The sequence below is a fragment of the Pelodiscus sinensis genome, chromosome 17 (assembly GCF_049634645.1).
Source record: "Pelodiscus sinensis isolate JC-2024 chromosome 17, ASM4963464v1, whole genome shotgun sequence".
NCBI classification, from domain to species: Eukaryota; Metazoa; Chordata; order Testudines; family Trionychidae; genus Pelodiscus; species Pelodiscus sinensis.
The window spans coordinates 33,567,627-33,591,300 of NC_134727.1; the positions used below are offsets into that span (position 1 = coordinate 33,567,627).

General features: G+C 43.6%; 1 protein-coding gene across 1 annotated transcript in view; it reads right to left on the reverse strand.

Moving 5' to 3' along the window:
* The window catches only part of ADAMTS2 (ADAM metallopeptidase with thrombospondin type 1 motif 2), a 304,400-nt gene that overhangs the window by 25,128 nt on the left and 255,598 nt on the right, over window positions 1-23,674 (reverse strand). Inside the window, exons 11-17 of the mRNA XM_075900502.1 lie at window positions 11,458-11,603; window positions 10,677-10,852; window positions 7,995-8,128; window positions 7,085-7,208; window positions 5,877-5,957; window positions 2,349-2,512; window positions 293-452 (exon numbers count right to left, since the gene is read on the reverse strand). Of these exons, the coding sequence (XP_075756617.1) occupies window positions 293-452; window positions 2,349-2,512; window positions 5,877-5,957; window positions 7,085-7,208; window positions 7,995-8,128; window positions 10,677-10,852; window positions 11,458-11,603 (985 nt within the window). The remainder of the gene's footprint in view (window positions 1-292; window positions 453-2,348; window positions 2,513-5,876; window positions 5,958-7,084; window positions 7,209-7,994; window positions 8,129-10,676; window positions 10,853-11,457; window positions 11,604-23,674) is intronic.

Below are 23,674 nucleotides of genomic sequence, written 5' to 3' on the forward strand. Positions count from 1 at the left end.
TATGGGATAAGCTGTGCAAAGAGGAAGCTAGTTGCTAAATATGCTCGTGTTCAACTTGTATCCTGAGGCACAGTGGTTAATATTCCTCACACATTTTTCCTGCATAATGCAAATATGGATGTCCTTAGTCTTTATTTGTATAATCCTTTATTTAAATAAAATCCTGCTAAGCTCTTGGCCTTATTACGATCTAGTGGCAATGAATTCCATGGATTAATTGCATTGCGTGAAACAAATTTAAATAAAAAAGGCATTTCTTTTCATCAGTTTTACATGTTTTCGATTTTTTTACCTCCTCCACAAGGTTTTGAACACTGGGACCATTTTTTCAGAGCCCATTCATATGTTACTGAATTATCTTCCAAAACATTGTTGTTATCTACATTTAAGGAGTCTTCATGGATCATGTATTTGTAAGTCAAAGAAATCTTGGCACCACCCCGCGGAATCACCTAGTCAGCAAAAAAGACAAAATAAAACCTTTAAAAAGCTTAGATCAATCTTACAAGGACAATCATGGCATGCATATAAAAAACTCTCCAACAGATTTAAACACTTAAACCCCAATAGATCTATTCTTGCTGTAAAATATCTCTTTATCTTTGAGACACAGGGATTCGAATACTGTACATTTACATAAACTGCCACGGCTCTGGATTTTTCTTGCCAGTGTTGCATTGACTTTAAAGCCGTAAATTTTTCCATCTCATATTCTAAAGTAGAGAAACATTAGGGTACCATAATAATGGTGACTCCATTGAAAACAAAGGTGAATTAAAATGCAAAGACTAACAAAAAGAGGTGGAAAGGATTTTCATGACTTCCACCATAAACACAACCTTTCTTACACCAGTCTTTCAAAGGTTACGAATAATAAACACATTACCTAACCAAGGAAAGGAGCTTTCACATAAAAAATTAATATAGAGCCAGTTTCCTCTGTAGTACTGAAGCCAACGAAATCATGGATGGAATATGTTGCTATTCCACATGAGGAAAGATATTGAAATCTGGCCCTTAGAGAATGTAATTTTTATTTTTTCAGCACAGCACCACAAACTTCAGTGAGACTCTCAATTTACACATATGGCTGGCCTGGCCCAAATATATTTAACCTGCATTTACTGTTTTAAAATATACAGCATTAGCAGATTTACCCAGCGTTGCTTGGGACCTTAACTCAATTAAGTTATACTTATTTGTTATTTTCCTCAGTGTTATTTCCCGTGTTTATTATTTTATTTTTATTTTTTTGTTGAGTAATAAAGAAAAAAAGAGCTACAGTCAATTTGGTTTCCAGTACTATTTTCTTCTAGTTTTCAAACCATAAGCATTGATTTAGCTGTGCCAAAACAGAGTACTATTTCACATTTCTCTGTTTTATCTCTTTTCCGTAAGGTTTATTGAGACACAAGCCTTTTCCAGGTTCATCCTATTTTTCTGGCTCATCTTGGTTCAGTGTCTTTCAACATTCACTCGGTTACGTCAAATTTAAGGACTGTATTTGATTTGGTGATTCTGTCTCGTTTCTGTTTGGTTTTATGAGAAGCAATCCCATTCCAGGCATATCCCATTTTCCTGGCACAACCGAATCCCTATGTAGCTTTACGTTATGAAAAGGGGAAGCTGTATACTGAACTTGGTGGTCCTAGCTCTTACTATTTAGGAGCCATTCTTGAGCAAACGGACAGACAGACAGACAAACCCTCTTCAATATATAGTAGATCACTAGCACAGTTTGAAAGATTTCTGAAATAAAATTCTGATATGAATTAAACCATCTAGGGGACTCAATGAAACGAATGTTGATGCAAAAGGATCCTGTGGCAGAGATTTTCAAAAGTGGGTGCAGAAATTGTTAAAGGGTAATGTATATCGAACCAGGAGCGGCCCTAGACGAGCTGCCGGCAACTGGCGCCCTAGACAAAATGTGCAATCGGTGCGCTATCGGCACACCCACCTCCAAAGCCCTCAATGACCGTTTATCTTAGTGCCTTAGGCGACCGCCTGTATTGACGGGCCGCCACTGTATCGGACTGTGATGTGCTACCTTGATTTTTTTCTGTAATGTTCGCATTTCAGCTGTGATCAGTAAGTTGGATATCTATTAGCTAGTGATGATTAGGCCATCCACAGGAAATAATCGGGAAGGACAGAACCTTGACATATAAGCCTGGAGTCACTGTTAAACACCTTTGCAGTAAGTGGTAATGAGCAAATTGGAAAGGGATTAAAACACATCATTTTTATTCTGAAAGCAGATGACAATGTATTTCACAAAAGGAAACTGCAATATATTATAGCACTTTATGACTCAGCCCACAGAAGATGGTTTTCAAGTGACTTACCAGGATGACTATTCCATTGTGCAAAGGCCCCATGGTCTGCACTGTTTCTCTGTCATTATCATTCCGGTATTCCCATTCCACACCCATGTCCACAAATACTTTAGAATCCGGTACATAGTTGTCTTCATTTAAAATGAATTTCCCCGTTACTTGATTCTTAATTGCTAGAAGGAACATAACAAAATATGAATACCTGGGGTTTTCATCTAATTTCTAATTTTTTTTTTTTACTAATGACAAAATGAAAGAGCTCTAAGCTCGCCAGTATCTGTCCTGTCTCAGTTCTCTCAGTGGTTTAAGAGAGAGATTTTTAGGCATTCTGCTTTCTCTCATTTTGTGTTCTCACTCTAGTGCACAGAATTCTGAGGAATTTTTTTCACCCTTTGTGTATTTGTATTAGCTCCAGTTACTTTTCCAGGATACACCTTTGTGATTTGAACCTATTCTTTCTCCGATTCAGCTGTAACTTCTATCCTATCTTCTCCTACCAGACATGGGAGTGTCTGACTGATGTCCCTGGCAAATGTGTACATCTGACTCAAGTGTTCCTCAGCAGCTGCAGGCTTTCCTCCACCTCATAATTTAAATAAACCAACCACCACGGGCCAAGATTTTCAGAAGTGGCTAGTGATTTGGGGTGATTCCATTTCAGGAGAATGTTCCCTGGTGCATAATGAATGTAAACCTCTTTACTTCCTACACTTATCCATACATCCATACATTGAAATACCAAGGAGCATGGAATTGGAAGCATTTTAGAGTAAACTAAAAGGGAAAGTCTTGACTCAAAACTTCTTCTAGAAAACTAAATTCAGCTCCCAGACCTCTCTTGTTCTGTCCTCTACAGCCTTAAAATACAGGTACCAACGAGTATCCCAGCAATCCCTAGATGTTTCGCTAGATGTCCATCACCAAGTGGACCTCTTGGCGCCATGTACTGATTCCTATCACTGCAGCCTGTCTGTATTTCACAGCTCTATCCCTATCCCCTGGAGTAAACTCTTTGTTGAGGTGGCAACAATCGCTTTTCTCACCTGTTAGAATGTGGGTCCTATCTAAGTAGAGTTGCCAGATACTTTCACAAAAAATCCTGAACACGGCGGGGAAAAAATTGGTTGAGGAGGAAAAAAAAAAGGAGATTAAAAAAAAGGGGGAACCAAAGTTTCGGAGCAAAAAAAATAAAATAAAATATAAAAATCCCCATGCTCTCCGTTCTTCTCTGCCAGACGCGACAGGAGAAGAATGTCCCCACCGGCCTTCTGTCCGAGGCCACAAATACCAGACCATTTGGGCAAAAACCGGACACCTGGCAACCCTATCTAAGAGAGTCTTTCCTCCATTCTCTGTTGTTCCCCCTCTTGATGAAACCAGCTTCCCGAAGTGGAGGCTAAAGGGAGATGGTTCTGAGTTGGGGCTACTCTACAATATCTCTATATCCTGCTTCGATCAACAATTCGATTTCTCTTTCCCTAATGTCCAGCAAACATGGCTTGAAATTGCAGCACTTGGATTCAGAGTTATGAGTTTCTTGTGCTAGGTGCAGATAGAGAGTATCTGGGCACAAGAAAAGCAGTCAGATGTTCTCCAGCCAGGGCAGCAAAATAGGCAACACCATACACTGTTTTATCTGTTGCTGATCTTCTGTCCCACCATTTATACTGGGGATGAAGGAAGTGGCTTCTCTTATAGAAGGCCTGGAAGGGACCTGAAGAGGTCATCTACTCCAGTTCCCTGTGCCTATTTTTTTAACTAAACCATCCCTAACAGATGTTTGTCTAAGCTGCTCTTAAAATCTCCAAAGGAGGAGATGCCACAATCTCCCGAGGTAATTTATTCCAATGCTTAACCACCCTGACAAGAGATTTTTCCTAACGTCCAACCTAAACCTCCCTTGCTGCAATTTCAGCCCATTGCTTCTAGTCCTCTCCTCAGAGGTTATGAAGTACAATTTTCTCCCTCCTTCATGTAACAACCTTTTAGGTACTTGAAAGCTGTGATCATGTCCCCCCTCAGTCTTTTTTCCAGACTAAACAAACCCAATTCTTTCAGTCTTCCCTAAAGACGTTTCATTTTTGTGGCTCTTCTTTGAATGTTTTCCAACTTGTGCACATCTTTTTGGAAATGTGGTGCCCAGAACTGAACACCATACTCCAGCTGAGGCCTAATCAGTTCAGTGTAGAGAGGAAGAATTGATTCTCATGTATTACTTACAACGCTGCTGCTAGTAAGTCCCAGAATTATGTTCACTTTTTTTTGCAACAGTGTCACGCTGTTGACACATATTTACCCTGTGGTCCACTATGACCCTTAGATCCCTTTCTCAGCAACCATTTCCCATCGTGTGCCAAGGTACATGGTTGACTTAAGGGTTTTTTTGTGTTGAAGGTAGAAGAGGAAGTATTCATTATACACACTGGAATTCACTGAGTAGCTTCCGTCCAGACCTCCCCCCTCCCAGCCTCCATGCAAAGAATGGCATTTATAAGGAAGCATTTACCAAAGAGAAACTTGAATGATTCATAGCAGAATTAGCAAACCATTTGCTGTGAATCCACTTCCAGCTAACAACCTATTGGACATTACTTCTGACTGATCCCTTTTATGCGGTAAGGAGAGGATTTCAATTACTGTCTTAACTTTGTGATTGATTGGATATCCTAGTATCATTAGCATTAACAACGGTGCAGAATTTGAAACAGAGAGAATGACACTGCTACCTTTGGCGGTAGCTAGGAAATAGCTGAATACAGGATTCACACTGCGAACTATACACGTGAGGACAATGCAAATGCTATCACACTTTCTAATGAAATTCATCACCCCCTGCAGCAGCAGACACATACTGATTCTGGGATCATCTTGCGATGCTGCTAAGAAATAAAATATAAGGGAATTAGGATCACATTTTCTAACAAGTTTCCTAATTTGTGCATGTAAAGCAGGGCTACTCAACACGCAGCCCGTGGGCCACATGCAGCCCACGATCTGTTTGTTTGTGGCCTGTGGTGCGGTTTGGGTTTACGGTGGCTCAACACGCGGCCCGTGGGTGGGAGCCAAAACAAAAAACTAGTCAATGTAATGGTCTTCTGTTGATATGTGTTTTAGTAGTTAAATTCCTGGACTGTCATTGCTCATTAAAAGTGCTGTTAGATGGGTGGAAATCGGGCAAATATTGCATTTTTATTAATATCAGCATACCTGACTTAAATGGGGGCCTGCGTGTTGTGTAGTTTTGCCTTAGTCTTTGTACTCATGCCCGTCAGTGTGAAAGCAGCTATTTGCGTATATTTGCATATTTATTTGCATGTGTATGCAACCACACTTAAGTTGCAGCCCTCAGCATGTGCTGTGTGTTTCACTGTGGCCTTCGGAGCTTCCGAAGTTGAATAGCCCTGATGTAAAGGGAGAGGAGTTCTTATGTATAGACTGATACACACACATATTACAAGCTGGGGAGGGTGAGGCAGAGGGAGAAGGAGGAAAGCTTTCTAAGCCTCTACAGAAAATATATCACAGATGAACACTCACCGAGATTATGAATGGTGGCATCTGTTTCTTGTATAAGCAAGTGCCTTGCACCAGCAGGAATTTCAAACATCTTAATGTACCCTTTATTGCAATAATTAAAAAAACAACTGGTCAATATGATAAAACCAGAACAAGGCTATTTTACTATATGCAAGTAGATTTATTTTACAAAATTCAGGATGTTTTAAAACAAGCTGGGCCTAAGCAATGATGCCATTCCTATCCCTCTACTAGGGAATGAGGAAGGAAATAGTGACTTCTGGATTAACAAAAACAACTCGAAGATCATCAGCAAACTGACGCCACTTCTTCCCAACTGATCAAACAATATGTTGAAGAGGAGCAAATCCAGGTTCCAGTCTGGTGATGACGAGAGATAAGACAGTGTCATAGCACTCCATGAAATCAGATTCAATAGTCTGCAGAGACATTTGCAACACATATCGGTCTAAAAGTCTCTTGCGGGGAAACCTTGAAAATCACTTCCTGGTGCCAACTATGGTATATGTAGGACCTGATCTTAGTATAGAGCAGGGATGGGCAATAATTTTCGAGGGGGGTCACTTCATGGATTTTGGTACTGGTCACAGGCTGGCTCCACCCCTTACCCAGAATGGGTGGGGCCTAAGCAGAAGGGGCGGGGCTGGGGACTAGCCTCCCTGCAGAGTTGTCTGGGGCCGGAGGCTTTGAAGTAAAAACAGAGCAAAGGGCTGATGGCTCCCAGCCCCACTGCCACCATGTTGCCTGGCAGGCACCTCGGTTGCTGCTGCTATTTAAAGATCTCATGGCTCTGGCCCCTGCCACGGCAGTGCTGCGATTGGGAGCTGGGAGCCATTTAAATAGGATCCTACTGCCTGAGCTACCACCTGGAAATTTGGTGGCATGGGCAGCAAAATATAGATAGAAAGAAGCCAGATGCAGTTCACGGGCTGGATCAAAGTGTTAGGCGGGCCAGATACAGCCCTCAGGCCATCTCTTGCCAAGTTCTGATATAGAGGGATGAACACCTGGAAAAAGGTCTTCACATACTTCCAAACTCCAGGTGCATCTCAAGGATAAAATTCCAACAGTGCCTGCTAGAATAGCTAAGCCTGGAGCTCTCTGCAGTAGGTCTGCCCTTGTCATGGGAACAAAGAGATCCAGCACGAACAAACAAAAGAACTCACTGAAATCATCCACCCAGAACAATACAATTTGAGTGAACTGACCTTGTTTCTTCGGTGCCCGGGAGAATGTCCCTTTCACCACCTTGCAGTGGGAGTTATCTCCTCCACAGACACCGCACTTATCCTCCTGCTTAGAGGAACCTATGACCCTGTCACATCCAACTTTCTGTGAGCAGAAGAGAGACAATGATACTTGTTTATCCAAACTTTAACTCAAATGATCCTTGGCCTCGGACATCAAAACACGGTTGTAAGATTAAGCTAAAAAATTATAGTTCTTCCCTAAGAATCTACTGGTCAATGCCCAAAAAGGTTCTAATGCGTTTTCAGTTGTCACAGTAATTGCAGCTCAGGTAAATACATTTTGTGATCCATTAGGCTCCTGTTTCAGGAAAGCATCGCTACGAAGTGGGGGTCAGCCACCACCTACTTAAAGTTAAACACCTGGAGGGATGCTTTGTTGAATCGGGGCTGTAATTCAGTTGCAAACTGCAATTTCACAGAATGATGAATTACAGGCAGATCCTGATTTATACAAATTGTTGGTGATTATAGCCGGCTCAAAATACATACAGCATTCCCATCTGCTACCTTTCAACACCACTGTCTTCAAAAGTTGCTGCATGTTCATATTTTACTACCCATTCCATCGCCACCAAGCCTTCCATAGGAAAAGCTTCCCTGAAAGCTAACCATCGTGGTTCAGCTTGAAAAACGCTGCCACTACTACGGCTTGTGTAGGTAGATGCGGTTGGACTCAATTCCCAGGCAAAGCAACTGCAAATATCACACACAATATTGTGACAGTCATTCTAATGACATCTCTCTACTGCCCAAAACGTTACAGCGCTCACGTAAACATCCGTTTTCAGAGAAGAACATTCAAGTTCCTGTTCTAATGCTTTCAAGGCAGCAGCAAGCCTTGAGAAATGTTAGAAGTGCTGCTACTTACCAAACAATCCCCTCGCACGCAGATGCTGTACAGATCTTTATACGAGCAGCGGGTCCCATCGTGTACCATTCGTTTCATATACACGACGTCGCTGGTCTCCTTGGACTCACAGTACAGGTGGCACCTTTCTTTAGCTAGAAAGCAAAACACCCCGTGTTTTATTAGTCAACTTGAACCATTCGTGCGTGCAAGGTCTGAACGCCGGTTCGAATGGCTCTCGGCCTGTATCACCTTCTCTGCAGCCGTGAGCATGGTGTCTGCTCCCAGTAGAGATCCGCGCTATCAGCATTATTCTCTAAAGGCTTGGTTGGAAACTGCTGGGTAATAAAGACCTGGTGGATTGGTCTTGGGACTGTATCTTGCTCAGTGGCACGGGAACAATTTTTGGAGTGGGGGTGCTGAGCTGCAACCTCCTGACCTCTCTCCAGAACCTCACCGCCTCCTTAGAGCTGGGGTCAGCAGTCAGGACACTTGACCAGGACCCTAGGTGGGACCAGCAGCTAAGTGAGCCCCAGGGCCGATGGCCAAGCCCCTTGTGCAAGGGAATGACAGCCGAGCAGGAATTGGGGCTGGAAGCGGAGACCCTGGGTGGGGAGCAGCTGGGCTGGCAGCTGGGACCCTGGATGGCAGGAGCATGTGGCCAGAGTGCCCAAAACATTGGGGTGCTGCAGCACCCCCATCCCCTCCTTGGTATTCTTCCTTCTCATAGCTGCAAGTCTCGGAGCCAGTCAGTTGGGCGGGTTTCACATCTCCACTGCTATTTTTAGTCACATAGCACAAGCCCTGCAAGCCTACGGCAGCTAACCCAGGCTCTGAGACCCACGGCTGAATCTATCATGTGCAGAACAGACATGTTACCGTGGCTCTGAGACCCACGCCCAGCAATCAGAACCAGGGTTTCCATGGCAATGTGGACGCTCAAGCAGGAATTGGAAACAGCGAGTCCACGAGGCCAGGTCCCACAGACCCCGGTTTACAATGCAGTGTAGACATACCCCAAAGAGGCCATTTTACTTCTTAAGAGGCTGCATTCTCTACTGTGTAAGCTGGCCTATGTTGGGGCAGTTCAGGACTGGAACGCTGCTTTGGCCACACTCTGTATAACACTGAAAAGGCAGATTTTGCCCTCGTGTATCTACAATGCTACACTGTATCTGACACTGGTTTCCAAAGACTATTGGACCACATGGTTTCCTCCAAAACAAAAATTTCTGAAGTGGCACCTGGTCAAAAATTATTGCCTACCCCTGTGCTGTAGAAGAATATTTCATACAAACAGGTTTGTGGGCCACACTGTTCTTCCCCCCACTCTGTGTGGAAGAAAATGGTCATCTTGAAATGAAACCATGAAGCTCTCTGCTTCTGCTCTTCTTAAAATCCCAGGTTGCACAAGAACTGAAGAAACAAGTAAAGCCAAAAAACAAGTTAAACAAAAGTGAGACTTACTTTAGGGAGCAATTCGGATACAACGAACATGAACAACACGGGCATTTTGCCAGCAACTCCTGGTTGCCATTAACTCTCTTTTTGAATGCATACTGATTGACGTTTCCTTTGTTGGGATCTGAGAAACCAGATGTGGCCAACTCTCGCAAAGAACTGATGTTCTGGCAACTGGGTTCCCTATTATTCACTCTTTGCTGAGGCCAAAATTTGAAAACTTGGCTGCCAGTTAGGATTCTTAATCCATACTAAGGAACTGAACAAAGTGTTCTGATTTTAAAGATGCGCAGCTGCTCCATTGACTGTCATAAAGTCATTTGCTTTTTATCTCACTCATCATATTTTCAATCCACTGTGGCAGGGGCAGGCAATGAAATGGCGGCAGTTCATCAGAGTTAATCCTTGGCAGGTTGTCACTGCTATACTAACCTGCGTTTCCGTAGGTACAGGTGATTGCTAGGGATGTTAAATATAGTTTAATCAACTAATCGACTAGTCGATTAGTTGATAAGCAAGGGAGCCGCAACAGGGTTAGCTCCCGGTCCCGGCAGCTAAACCCAGAAGGGACCCAGTGTGAGCCGGGACAGCTGATTGCTGGCTGGTGATAGGTTCCCCCTGCTGAACTTCTGATTTTTAAATGTATTAAGAGTCGCAGCATCTGGGACTGGGCACGAGTCAGGAATCAGCTGATTCCTGGCTCGCGCCCGGTCCCCTCCACTCTCCTGCCCTCTGCAGAGACAGTGTTGGGGGGAACTGGCTTTTAAGCCAGCTCTCCCAAGCACTGGCTCCTGCTTCCCCTCTTGTTGATTCTGTTGGGGAGGGAAGTGACTAGTTGAGGAACTAGTCTCCTATCTGATAAGCTTTTGCTTATCGGATAGTCGACTAGTCAACTAGTCACTTACATCCCTAGCGATCACAGCTCCCATTGGCTGCAGATCGCCATTCCTGGCCAATGGCAGCTACGGGAAGTGGTGGGGACTGCGACATCACTTTGACTTAAGATATGTAACTCCAACTACGAGAATAGCTGATGAGAGAAAATCTCCCACTGACTTCCCTTACTCCTCATTACCCTGTGAAGTACTGGGGTCAACGGGGATGCTATCAGCAGTTGATTTAGCAGGTCCTTACAAGACCTGCTAAATCGAACTCTGGAAGATCAATCTCTGGAGCGACAATCTCGGGGTAAGTGTAGGCCTGGCCCAAGACAACATTAGATCAAGATAGAGAATTACTAACCATCGACATGCTCATATGGGAGCCAATGGTGCTTTGTATTTTGATATTCAAAATAAGGATCCCATTGTCTGCACTGTTCCTCTCTGAAGTCATCAAACTCCTTAGAACAATCTTGAGTGTTGCAAAGCTGGAACTCATAGGTTGGCCCCGAGCATGTACGGCCTCCGTTAGCTGGGCTGCGAATAGGAAAGAATTAATGGTTAACTATAGCGTTAATGAGTAAAGCAAGGGGGGGTGTTTTGTTTTTAGAAATCCCTTAGGGACTCTTTCGACTTCCATTGATGTTAATAATACAATAATGTTTACAAAATATCTGTGATGTATTGTATTGTTACGACCAACTTCAGTGGTTCAGACAAAATGTGGGTCATTAGAAATTTTGGCAGCATCTAGCCCAGGGGGTCTGTCTCTCAGGCTAGGTCTACATATATAGCGCTGTGCCGTGTACGGACACTCCCCATGCAGCTCCATGCCACAGGGAAAGTTCTGTCAGCGGGGAAAAGAGCAAGGAAAATCTCTGGTTACTCCCCATTGCCAGAGCTTTTCCCCACTGCTGGAGCCTTTCACTAAAAATACCACTCAAGACATGGGAGGGACCCTGGGGTTGAGGCATGTACGGCTCTCTTCTCTATTCCCCTAAGCTGTGCCTCGCCATTTATACTGCTATTGTACCAATGCTGGGCATGCAACAGTCTTTATCAGCAACTTAACAGCAACCCCCCCATAATCATTCATGGTATATAAAGGAAAACCCCCAGCTCCCGCTGTATGTTGAACTCACTGTGGATTGTCACATTGCCGTGTCCTGTATTTTACCCCTGTACCGCAGGATCGAGAACAGGAGCCAAACTTACTCCATGCCCCCCAGTTTCCATCCTGTTTCAAGATATCTGGAGTTAACCAGATGCAGTGACCTTTAAAGCAGTGCTAAAAGAGAACAATGAGAAGGATTAATGTGATGTAGCTGTCACCTTGATAAAGTTGAGCGCCTATTCAGAGTACTTGGCTATTATTACGGCGCATGAAATCTGAAAATAATACCCAGGTTTCGGTTGCAGGCACAGGTTAAGAATTTCTTCACTTCTCCAGAAGATAAGAATGAGTCCACACTGCCCTGATGTGTCTATGGTTCCAATCCTGCAAACATACCCATGTTTAACTCTACCTATCATAAAGAAATGCATGTGCGTAAGTTCTTGCAGGATTGAGACCTAAGTGTGTACCAGGTCTAAGTGTGTATATTGCCCCTCTATTGCCTGGAATGTCAAATCTCCTCCAGAATGTTATGGCTCCATCTTATGGCTGCAACCTAACTTTACAACAACTAGTGGTAGAAACTTAAGCTTTTGGAACCAAAAATCCAAAGTCCTGGTTCTCATAGCACAGATGCACTCGGTTTATCTGGCCATGGATGGGGATTCTTTCAGCAACATAGTGTCCTTACAGTACATAAAATATTGTGTGCAGAGGAGGGAAAGGTAGCACCCCTCCACCCCCTACATTGTTTAGGAAGCTTTAAGGTGCACAATTACTGTCAGAAGATGTCTAACCTTCAAGCAAGGGACGTGATTACCAATTCCAGGAGACACTTTTTTTTTCAAAAGCGGATGCACTCTTTCGCCATCCCTGCAAACCTCATTCTATGAGGCATAAGGGATGAGTCGAAAGAGCAGGTTTTTTCGAAATTTGGCACCAGGTAGATGTGCCAAATTTCAGAAAAGCCTCTTTAGAAAGAAAAGCAGAAAAAGCACAGTGCCGTTTGCAATTTGCGTATCTTTTTCCAACTTTTCTTTGTAGTCTAGACGTAGCGGCTGTCTGCTGTAGGCACCCTGCAAATCAGCTGGTGGCATTTCAATCTTTCCTGGGTGGCCACCTAAGCGCTCAGCTTACAGGGAACACCACTCAGGACTGACAGCCATCTCATTGCTCATGTGCTGCACCCACACTCTGTTTTTAGTGCATTAGCTTGATGAGAAGTAGCGTAGGTATGTCTCCTCAAGTCAGCCATCACAAAGCCAAACATACTGGAAGAGATATGGCATTAAATAAACAATACTTAGCATTTAGATGCACAGTACCAGACATTAACTAATTATTCCTCACTTCAACCCTACAAGGTAGATAGGTTTTATTATCCTCAAAATACAAGTGGGAAAAAAGACTCATGTAAAGAGGCAGAACAAGATTAGAACTCAGGGCCATTTTACTCCCAACCTTGTGCACATTCCTCTAGACCACATTTTAATGGATAACTGCCCGGTGAAATCATTAAACCTCGAAGTATTTTTCCAAAGGCAGTGGGGAAAGTAGAGAACAAGTCTCAAAAATCATACCTTAGAGAAACTAATCTCTGACCTAAAAGGTTTTCTCTGTTTCTGTTGCTACATCTACACTGCACAAAATTTTTGGTTGTGTTAGCTAACCAAAAGACAGTGAAACGTGAACCCTGTCCACATTACATGTTAGTGAAAGGCTCCAGCAGGCAGTGGAGAAAGGGTTCAGTTATTTCCCTGGCCATGTCTTCATTAAACGAAAGATTGACACTGCTGCAATCAATCTTCCGGAGTTCAATTTAACGGGTCTAGTTAAGACCTGCCAAATCAAACTCAAAGGGTACTCGTCATCAGTGGCTGGTACTCCTGCTTCTGGGAGAAGGAAGGAAAGTCGGTCGGAGCATTTGCTCCTGTAAGCCTCCCACTGTGAGACGGTGGGGAAATTAGAAACAAGGTACGTTGACACCAGCTGTACAATTAATTCACTCAGGCTGCTGCAGAGTTCTACACCCCCATCCAGCAGGACTCCACACCCCCCGCGGTGACACTTTTCTATGCACCGGCCTCACTTCAGCCACAGCAGGACTCTGTGGTCCCAGCCAATAGGGCTCCCCGCTCCCCACTGTTAGCCCATTGGTCAGGCTCCCTGCCTCCAGACCACTGGTCCTGTGGGCTGCTAGTCACTGGCAACCTCTCTGTCTAGGGCTTTTTGGTCCTGTGACATTCATGGTCTTGCTGGAAGACAGGTGTTGCTGGACCATACAGGTTCAATGTGTATAGCACAACATTGCATAGCACAGGTCCTAAAAAGTTTGAAAGCTGCACCCTTGATAAACACCAAAAAAGTTTCTATCTTTTCAACTTCCTCCCTGCCCTCTTCAAAAAGACCCCTAATAGGTCAAGGCCAAATTCTCCAGTCCTTAAGAAAGATTCCCACAGAAGTTAATGGGAGTTTTTCCTCGGTTAAGAACAGCAAAATTTGCCCCTTACTTTTCCTCATTCCTGCTTATATAACAGTCACACTGAGGAAATCTAGGTGCCAGATATTTTAGAATAAGTAATTATTTTACACTCCACTGACACTGCAGTTTGTCTGTTTTAACAGTTCCCGTCAAGGTGAGAGGCCTGGCTCCCACACACAGATGGCCATACCAACAAGTGCAATCATTCACTTACATTTCTTCTCATTCAAGTCAACAACAACATTTTACACAGCTTAACAAGCCTTCAAATCCAAGAATTTGGCAGCCAGTACAAGCAGAGCATATGGCCAAATGCATGCTTCCAGCAAAAACAAAAAGAGAAGATTTATAACACAAAAGCTTCCTTATAGTGGAGAGTGGTTAGTACTAAGGGAGATAAATTATTAGATGTGATGGACAATCATCAATAAACTCAATAAAAAGGGGAATCATTCATAAAATTGTGACATGATGTATTTTGCTGATAGGCTGAATTGTTTAGTGACACTTTGAATCACTATTCAGATTATTTATTGTATCACTAATTTGGTTACATAACTCGCACAAATAGAGGAGAAACGGGATATAAATTGTTGATTCTCTATCATGACTGTAAAATACACTAAGTCAAAGCATAATTAAGGGATCACATCCATTACAGAAGACCGTGAAAGTCAATAAAGGGCCAGACTGCAACATCCTCACTAACATCATGTAATAACTGGACAGTATCATTGATCTCAACTGCTCAGCCGTCTCAGTATTTGGTCCTCGATGCCAGATGCCTTATACCAAAATAAAACTGGGGCATTGGACTATATTTACACATGGCTCTAAAACAGATAAACTACACCTAAACAAAACCCAATACTCTGCTCCTAAGGGCTCACATCTAAAGATGTGAGTAAAAAATACTATGAAGTTAAGAAACAAAAAGTAGTATGTACACATTATTGCTGAAAAGCTTTATGAAGGAGATGATTTACCAGCAAAAGCCATTCATGGTGAATTTTCTTTAGCCTTGCGAATGTTAATTTTCTCATGCTGTTTGAGGAAACATCAGAGAAGCCAACACACCACAGAAGAAATGTGAAAAATCCCTATTTTTTTCTCTAGCTTCATAAGAATTTGAAAGGCCAGCGTGGCACCCTTCTCAGATTCTTTACTGATACTGTTTTAGTCTGATCAACAGTCGGAAGGTGGCTGGGACCTGCATGGAAGCATGCATCGGTTTATCAGTCCAAATTTCAACCTTGTTTGAGAGAAGATGACATTTAATCTTTCCTGGTTTGCAATTGTCTAAAAATCCTTCTCACATGGTCAAAGCCTTGAACCCAGATGTGTAATATAGACATTATTCCCAAACCACACAGCCTATAGGAGATCAACTGCATATATACAGCTTACTCGGAAATGAGCTAGTGCTTGAACTCAGGAAGCAGAAGGGAGGGGAGATGGAAGTCACCCCCTCCAAAAATGATGGCATGGTTTAAACTTTTCCCCATTTTTTTTTCAGCCAAAAGCAGGGAGAAATGGGGTAGGATGCAACCGCTACTAAAACCACCCATCTGAAGCACTGACTGGCTCACAAAATGGTGAGTTAATAGAAGTGATGAACTGTTGTACCAAGAAAAGAAACGGTCTCATTTTTCACAGGAGCAGTGAGTCCTCTGTTGATTGCCAGTCTCCACATGGTAAACATAGAAGCTGAAGTTTAGCCATCAAAAAAACATGCAAAATGAGTCATCTTTAGCTCTGCCAATTCTCATTTAGGATTGAAAGGAGAAGAGTTTGCAGGGGACGCTTGCACAGGAGACTAAGATCTGCAATAGACTCCAGCATGGTGCTACTTTTGCAAGGGGAAGGAGCGTGAGGATGTCAATTATAAATAGCTTGATCTGCCGTGTAATGAAGGAAACTGGATTCTTTCCTTCCCACCATTAACCAAGTTAACTTCTTAATCAGCTGGAGAAGGGCCAGTTGGAACCTCTACTCTAGCAAAAGCAGAGGTTTTCATTTTAATTATGTAACTGACATTCAAGCACAAACTGTTTTTTGGTAAGAAAGGGAAAAAAAGGGAGGGTAAACATCAACTGTTTTCTGAGTAGAAGAGGAGACAACTCTGCTTATAGTCTTGCCACTTTTTCTGGCAAAAGGGATAGTCAAAAACAAGTTCAATTTCCAGGAGAGGAAGTTTAAATCTATTACAGTAAAAGTTCCAGTGCTGATTCCAGCTGTTCTTTGAAGCAAAAGGTATAGAGGCCAAGATCGTGCCAGTGTGTTTCTAAAGCAGCCTCTCTCAATTGGGGGTCCAAGCCCCCCGTGGTGGCTGTGAGCAGGTTTCAGGGGGTCACCAAACAAGGCTGGTATTAAACTCATTGGGGACCAGAGGAGAAAGCTGCTCTGAGCCCCACCCACCTGGGGCCAAAGCCTGAGCAGCCTAGCTTCATGGGGTCCCCATAGCACAGCCCTCATTGCTTCCCTCTCATGTCAACCCTGGCTTTTCTATGCAGAAAAATAGTAGTTGTGTCACAGAGGGGCCATGGAATTTTTATAGCATGTCGGAGGCTCAAAAAGAAAATGGTTGAGAATCCCCGTTCAAAGGGACACGGGCATTTCCAAATGAATTTTTAGGAAAGCATTGGTAAACCTTCTTTCTGTGTCTGATCCTCAGTTACTAGAGGTGGGTCTTGTTTGCCCTGTTTAGGACACATCTTGGTTTTTTCGGTCCAAACATTTGTAGGATAGTCCTTGTATGTAGGCTAGGTTTGTGCTTCTCAATCTCCTCCATGCAGTGCTGATATCCTACCAAGGAGAGATTGATTTTGATTTCCTCATCATGGCCAATGTTCCCTCGAATCTTTTCCATCCATGTGCAAATTTTTTCTATCCTTGTGTAAAATAATTTTATGTGCCCCGAGGCATGTGCAAACAGTAGAAATAAAAAAATCAGTGGGCCGGGCAGCATTTTAATCTCTTCTGAGTGGCCACACAAGTGCATAGCTTACAGAGAATATATGTTTCTTTGAGTGGCGAGTCAAGTATTTTCACAGGACATGTTTACACTGGGGAATTATTTCAAAATAACCCCCCTTATTTTGAAATAACAAGGCGAGCATCCACACTACCCAGCCTGTTATTCCGAAATAATGGGCTTGTTATTTCACAATAATAGCTCCTGCTTTTTTCAAAATATTTATTTCAGGAGTTATTATTTCAAAATAACTTATTTTGAAATACCCTCGTAGTGTAGACACAGCGACAGCTTTTGTGGTGACTAATGTATCCAACTGTTTCCTGAGGGAAGTTGAGGTCTGCTTTTTTAGTGGGCAGTTACCTGGACTGCCCCAAGTGTACATAAGCCTCGTCAAAATTCTTTTTCCTTGGTCAACTTTTTTAATGATTTCCTCGATTTGATGAAGGAGGGGAAACAAAACGAAATGATCAATTGGATCATCTTCTTGTTAAAATGGTGCCAGGGAAGAAAATAGCTGCTAACTCAACTGTGTGCTTGGATCTGTGCTTTATGTGGCAAAATTCAAGAATAATGTCACTGTCACTGAAATATACCAGGGTTCTTACCTCTCTCTCAAGCAACAAAATAAAAGTGACGTGGGTTGTGCCCACGAAACTTGTGATACCATCTACATGCTTTGTTAGTTTCTAAGGCTATGTCTAGACTGCAAGCCTCTTTCGAAAAAGAGCGTCTAGACTAAAACCAGCACTTTCGAAAAAGCAAGCCACTTTTTTGAAAGAGAGCACCCAGGCAGTCTGGATGCTCTCTTTCGAAAAAGCACAATTTGCATTACATAGCGCCTTTTTTTGAAAGAGGGTTTTTGAAAAAAGGCATTATTCCTCGTGAAATGAGGTGTTCAGCAGTCGAAAGAACTGCCGCATTCTTTCAATTTACTTTCAAAATAACGCAGCTGCAGTCTAGATGCAGGTGACGTTTTTTTAAAAAAAGGCCACTTTTTTCAAAAAAAACCCTGTAGTCTAGACACACCCTGAGGCAGTGGTCTCCAACCTTTTTACACCCAAGATCACTTTTTAAATCTCAGAACAGGCGAAGATCTACCACCTCGCCCCTTCCTTGAAGCCCCGCCCCTTCCTTGAAGCCTCGCCCTCTCTATTCTCCTCCTGTCCATCACTTGCTATCCCCAGCCCTTACTTACACACTCTGATAAACAGTTAATTTTTAAATTATGCGATATATAAAATTAAAATCACATGTTTATAGTTATGAAATAAATGGTCTGTTTTTTATTCATGCTATTTAAATCTAAAATGAAGCATTTATAATTATACACTTTGTGGGGACAGAGTTCTGCGGCTGGGGGCAGGGGAGAGGGAACAGGATGCTGGGAGGGCAGAGGACAGGGTTCTGCAGCAGGGGACAGGGTGCCAGTGGGGACAGAGTTCAGGGAATGGGGACAGAGTTCTGTAGCTGGGTACGGGAACGGGGAAAGAGCTCTGTAGCTAGGGACAGGGGAGTGGGGTCTGGAGAGTGGGGAGTGCGGACAGGGGGCGGGGTGCCAGTGGCAGCAGAGAGTCCTCTGCATCTGCCTCCTCCCAGGATTCTCCCCCCCCCCTTAAGGGAAGCTAGCAAATGCCTCCTCCGGGCCCGACTCCTCCCCCACCCCCGTGGCAGAGGGAAATCCTTCGCGTGTTTGCCCCCCCCCCCGCAGCGGGGCCAAACCCCTGCGGGACCCTGCCCCAGGGCCAAACCCCCCTTCCACGGCACGGTGCGGCACGGAATGGCACGGCCAACCCCCCCTCCTCCCTTCCCCTCCCACAGTGCGGCCAACCCCCCGCGGGTGCCTGCCCCGGCCAAATCCCCTTCCCCTTCCACAGTGCGGCCAACCCCCCGCGGGTGCCTGCCCCGGCCAAACCCTGGGGCCGACCCCTGCTTCCGCGGCACCGGGAAACCCCTGCGTTCGACTCACCCCTCTGGTGCTGGTGGCGCAGGGAAGCCGCCACACTCCTCCTCCAGGGCCGACGCCCCCTCCCCCAGTACGCAACAGAGCTGTGGGAGTGGAGCAGCCCGCGCACTTCTGGATCCGCCGGAAGTGACGCGGGCTTCAGACAGAACTTCCGTCCACCCCGTGGGAAGCTGGCACTACACTAGAGGTAGGTAGTGGGGCTTCTCAGGAGTGGGGGGAAAATGCGGGGTGGGGGTACCTGAACCTCTCGCGATCGCCTGGTCAAGGCCTCGCGATCGACCAGTCAATCGTGATCGACGGGTTGGTGACCACGGCCCTAAGGGGCTACAAGGCTATTCGTTGTTTAAGTTTTTCCAGTTACAGACTAACTCGGCTACCCCTCTGAAGCTTTTGAACAAAATAAAAGACTGCCAGGTGGCATAAGTCAGTGCATTACTCTTTGTAGAAAGCAAAAGGATTATAGCTTCTCCTTGCAAAAGTTCTCTTATTCCTTGTTTCTTTCTCATGGGGAAGGGCTAGCTGTCTGAGCCAAAGCAAATGTCTCAACCAAAAAGCGCTAGTTTAAAAAAACACGCCAGAAGATTTATAATGACTTCATGCAGTTAGAGAAGCCTGAGGCTAAGAGAATCAGACACAAGTAAATAAATCATCAGCTGGAAAACACATGCTTTTTTAGGTCAAAATGCATTAATGAGATTTAAGCTTTGTATAGTTGTTCCTTATCTGCAGATAAGGAATTTATGCAAAATACACAACTTCATATTAAGACTCCTATGCCACAAGAATTTGTGCACATGCTTTACTTTGCACATGGGAGTAGTCTCATGAAAGTTAATGGGACTGCTCAGATTTCATAGTATTAAAGTTCATGTGTAAAATAATTGCAAGATCAAAGTGGTTTTTTTTAGTATAGGGCCAGATCCTGCAATTCCTCCTTGTCCAGAGTTTTATCACCTTACTGATAAAAATGAGATGTTGCTGCAATGCAAAACAAGTTCTCCACAATATGTAACAAAAATCAATATTTTGCTTGACAAAAAGAAGGGTTTTTCACAGTAATATTTCCTTTTCCACCTGGGAAGGAAGAAGTGAGGAAAATATTTTGTCATTTCGTCACTAAAAAGACAGAGCTGTCAGCCTTTTGTGAATGAACAAAATTCAGTGGATTAATTGTCTTCATTTGCTCAATGGAAATCCATTTGAAAGTGCTGGGAAGTGGCAAAATCAAATACTTTAGAGTAATTCTTTCCAGTAATTCCTAGAAGCATATTAGGCTTCAAATGGAAGCATTTGAAGATAAACTGACAGGTAGGGCTATCAAATTCATGGTCAGTTTCACAGTCATAGGATTTTTAACGTGGCAAATTTCATGATTTCAGCCATTTAAATCTGCAGTTTCACAGTGGTGTAATTGTAGGGGTCCTGACCCAAAAAGGAGTTTTGTATGAGTGTGTTTTTGGGGGGGTGGCAGTGTCACAAGCAGGAGCGGCCTGAGTCGGCTGCGGCAGCTGGCGCCCCAAGCAGAAGGCGCGATTGGCGCCCCCGCCTGCACGGCCATCAATGGCCGTGATGTAATCACTGGGCGCCCGGGCCGGCGGCGCTCTAGGCAACTGCCTAGTTTGCCTAGGCTCACGGGCCACCCCAGTCACAAGGTTATTGTATCGGCGTTGTGCTATTTTTACCCTTATTTCTGCACAGCTGCTGGCAGTGGCACTGCGTTCAGAGCTGGGCAGCTGGAAAGCAATGACTGCTGGGAGGGATCCCGGCTCTGAAGGCAGAGTCCCCCATCAGCAGCACCGCACAAGTCAGGGTGGCATGCAGTGTTCCTTCTATTTTTTCTATCCTTGTCAGAATAAATTTGGTTATATGCAACAAGGCATGTGTGGATGTGCACCACCACTAGAAATACATGCTGCCGGTGGTGGGTGTTCTGCTAATCAGCTGGGGAGCATCTGACTCTCTCCTGGGTGACTGCCCAAGCACTCAGTTTACAAGGAACATTGGTGGCATGGAATGGCATTGCCACACTTACATCTGCACTGCTGCTGGTGGGCGCTGCCTTCAGAGTTGGGCACTCTGTTAGCAGCTGCTGATCTCCGGTCACCCAGCTCCGAAGTCAGTGCAGAAATAAGGATTGCAATCTGTCCCTCTGCACCCATTTTAGAGCAGGATCCCCCAATTTAAGAAATTCTAATCTCCCCTATGACAGTATAATACAGGGCAAAAGCACACAAAAGACCAGAGTTCATGGGGGTTGAGAGAGGGGGAGGAGGGAACCAGGTTTCATAGACTATGATGTACTTTTCATGGCCATGAATTTGGTAGGGCCCTACTGATAGGCAAAAGACTGGTGTCGGAAACTGTGATGAGTTTTGGAAAATCTTGCTGGATCAGACAAACATGTCAGGTTTAAGAAAATGTAACAGTTTGTTCTTTCACTCCTTAATTTCAGAGCTGTGTCTAAGATAAGAGCTGGGAATTCAGATTGAAGACTGTTATGTTGCCATATCACTTCTGCTGAAAACGTCCTAGTCATTTTGTCATTATCATGGGTGGTCTTGATCCTCTGACTGTTTCTTCCATGCAGGAGAGGACAGGCTAGATTAGATTTTGTTCAGTAAGGTCAACTGTGGTTGGCAAGGTTCAAAGAGCAGCTATCAGTACTCTGCAAGCAAGACTCTGGTGAAAATCTCTTTGTTAGTCTCCAAAACTACATCATAACCATTTCTGGCATCCAAATCCTTCCGCCAGCATGTTTTCGTGACACACCACCAGTGTTTGGATTGGCCCAGTATTAAAATGGAAACTAGGAATTAGTGACGATAGCTGCAAATCTCAGAAATGGGAAACAAATGGATTTTTTTCAACCAACACTTTTAGCTGATTATGGTTGCTCTGTTTTTTGCCTGACATTATTCCAAATTCGTAGACAAAGTTTCCATGTGTAGACAAAATTTTCAACTTGTTTTTTTTCCCCTTAGACTCTGATCAGGTAGGAAGAAGTGTGGGACCTTGCACTTCATATAAAAGGGAATTGCCAAGGACGGGCTGTACTTTCCTCTCCCTGTACTGTGTGAATGGCACAATCACATCCGCCCAACGTAATCTATTAGATAAAAAAGATCTTGGTATATTTCAAAATGAGTGATCAGAGAGCAGGCATCAAAAATAGGGGCAAAGAAGCAAGGACAAGGTGGCAGGGAATTCGTCTGATTTGCCTATATTCAGAACCATCAATTACCCTTGACTTCCTGATAAATATAATGTGCAAATTCAGAAGCAAGCAAGTTCAAATTTAAGGACGTTCTAAAAACTCATGCTCTTGAGAAGAATGGTTCAGCTCAGTTTTTTGAATATTACTTAACAAGGTATTTTTTATTTTATATAGGTTGAACCTCTAAAATCTGGAAGGACCGAAGATATTGCTGGAGCAGAGAGCCCCAGCTGGCCAAGTTCAGGAGGTTCAGCAGGACCGGTGTGGTGGGGAGCACAGTGCAGTGGCCAGGAGCAGAGCTCAGTGCCCAGGACTGACCGTCAGAAAGGGAGCCCTGACCTCCCCTGATCTGGCCAACTCCATGGTTCAAAGACTGCTCAGTTCCCCAGGGTCGCGAACCAGGGAGGTCCCTCCTGTATAATTTTCTAAGGATCTCTTGAAAGAATACAAAATGTTGACCAAAAAAATCTGGAAATGTCCTGAGGGATAGTTCTATTATCTATTAAAGTTTCAAAATATGCATAAACTCTCTTGCATCTTTCCCCTGCACTTAAATAAAAAAAAAAGAAAAAAAAGGCCAATTTATACAGTTAGCTGTAAAATTTTTCTCCAGCCTGAAACTCAGTATGCAACATTTCAGCCGAAGGACATAAAATCCTGAAGATCTTTGTTTATAATGGAAACTTTGGCTGATCCTTGACTATATGGTTTCAAGAACAAGGCTATTATAGCCTGTTAATGTCCTTTGTTTCTTCCAATTTTTGTGTGAAGCACTGAAGTGAACTGATGGGCCATGAGAAAGGGAGAGCAAGCAAAATGAAAATAATTGTATTTTTCTCCAGTTTCATAAAAACATTTAATGCAAAATCATGTTACAGATCTCAGGCACGTGCATTCTGTCCATCCATGTGAAACCAACCACAGTAGTTTTGATTGTCAGAGCAAAGATGAAGTTCTGTTTTTTATTTGTTTGTGGTTTTTATTAACCTTCCTCCAGATGAAGCTCCAGAAGTACAAGCTGATATGCTTCAAGGCAGGACTCAAGAAAGGAACGCTGAATAATTAGCAGGTGACAAAACTGCAGCTATCCCTTGCCTTAGCTAATTGTCTAATGAAGTAAATAACTAAGGAAGAAATGGGTGTTAAGCTGTTGTCTACAATGGAGACAGGACTTCATCCTAAACACATACAGCAGTATCAGCTGTTCCTAAGGGTGCCAGTTCCGTATGAGAACAAAAAACAGTTCACATACTATCTATGATATAAGTACTATCTTCAATATAACTAAATAATATTATTTTGATTGCATTCAAAATTCAACCTTCTCCTGCCATGTATTATGAATGGCTCCCATTTTTTTTCTCTGTCTCTGCTCACTAGCTATCTGGCAACATAGTGAATTTAAATGTCTAACTACAGTAATAGAAAAGAGAAATAGAAGAGACCTCCTTCCTTCTCACCAACCAAGGCAGGTTCGATTAGTAAAGTTTGTTCTGAAGTGCTCTCTCCATTCAATAGCATATTTGGAACAAAATTTTATAAATATTATAAAGAATGAGTTACTTTGACATTCAAATGTTGTGCTATACGATAACAACAGTTAAACAAG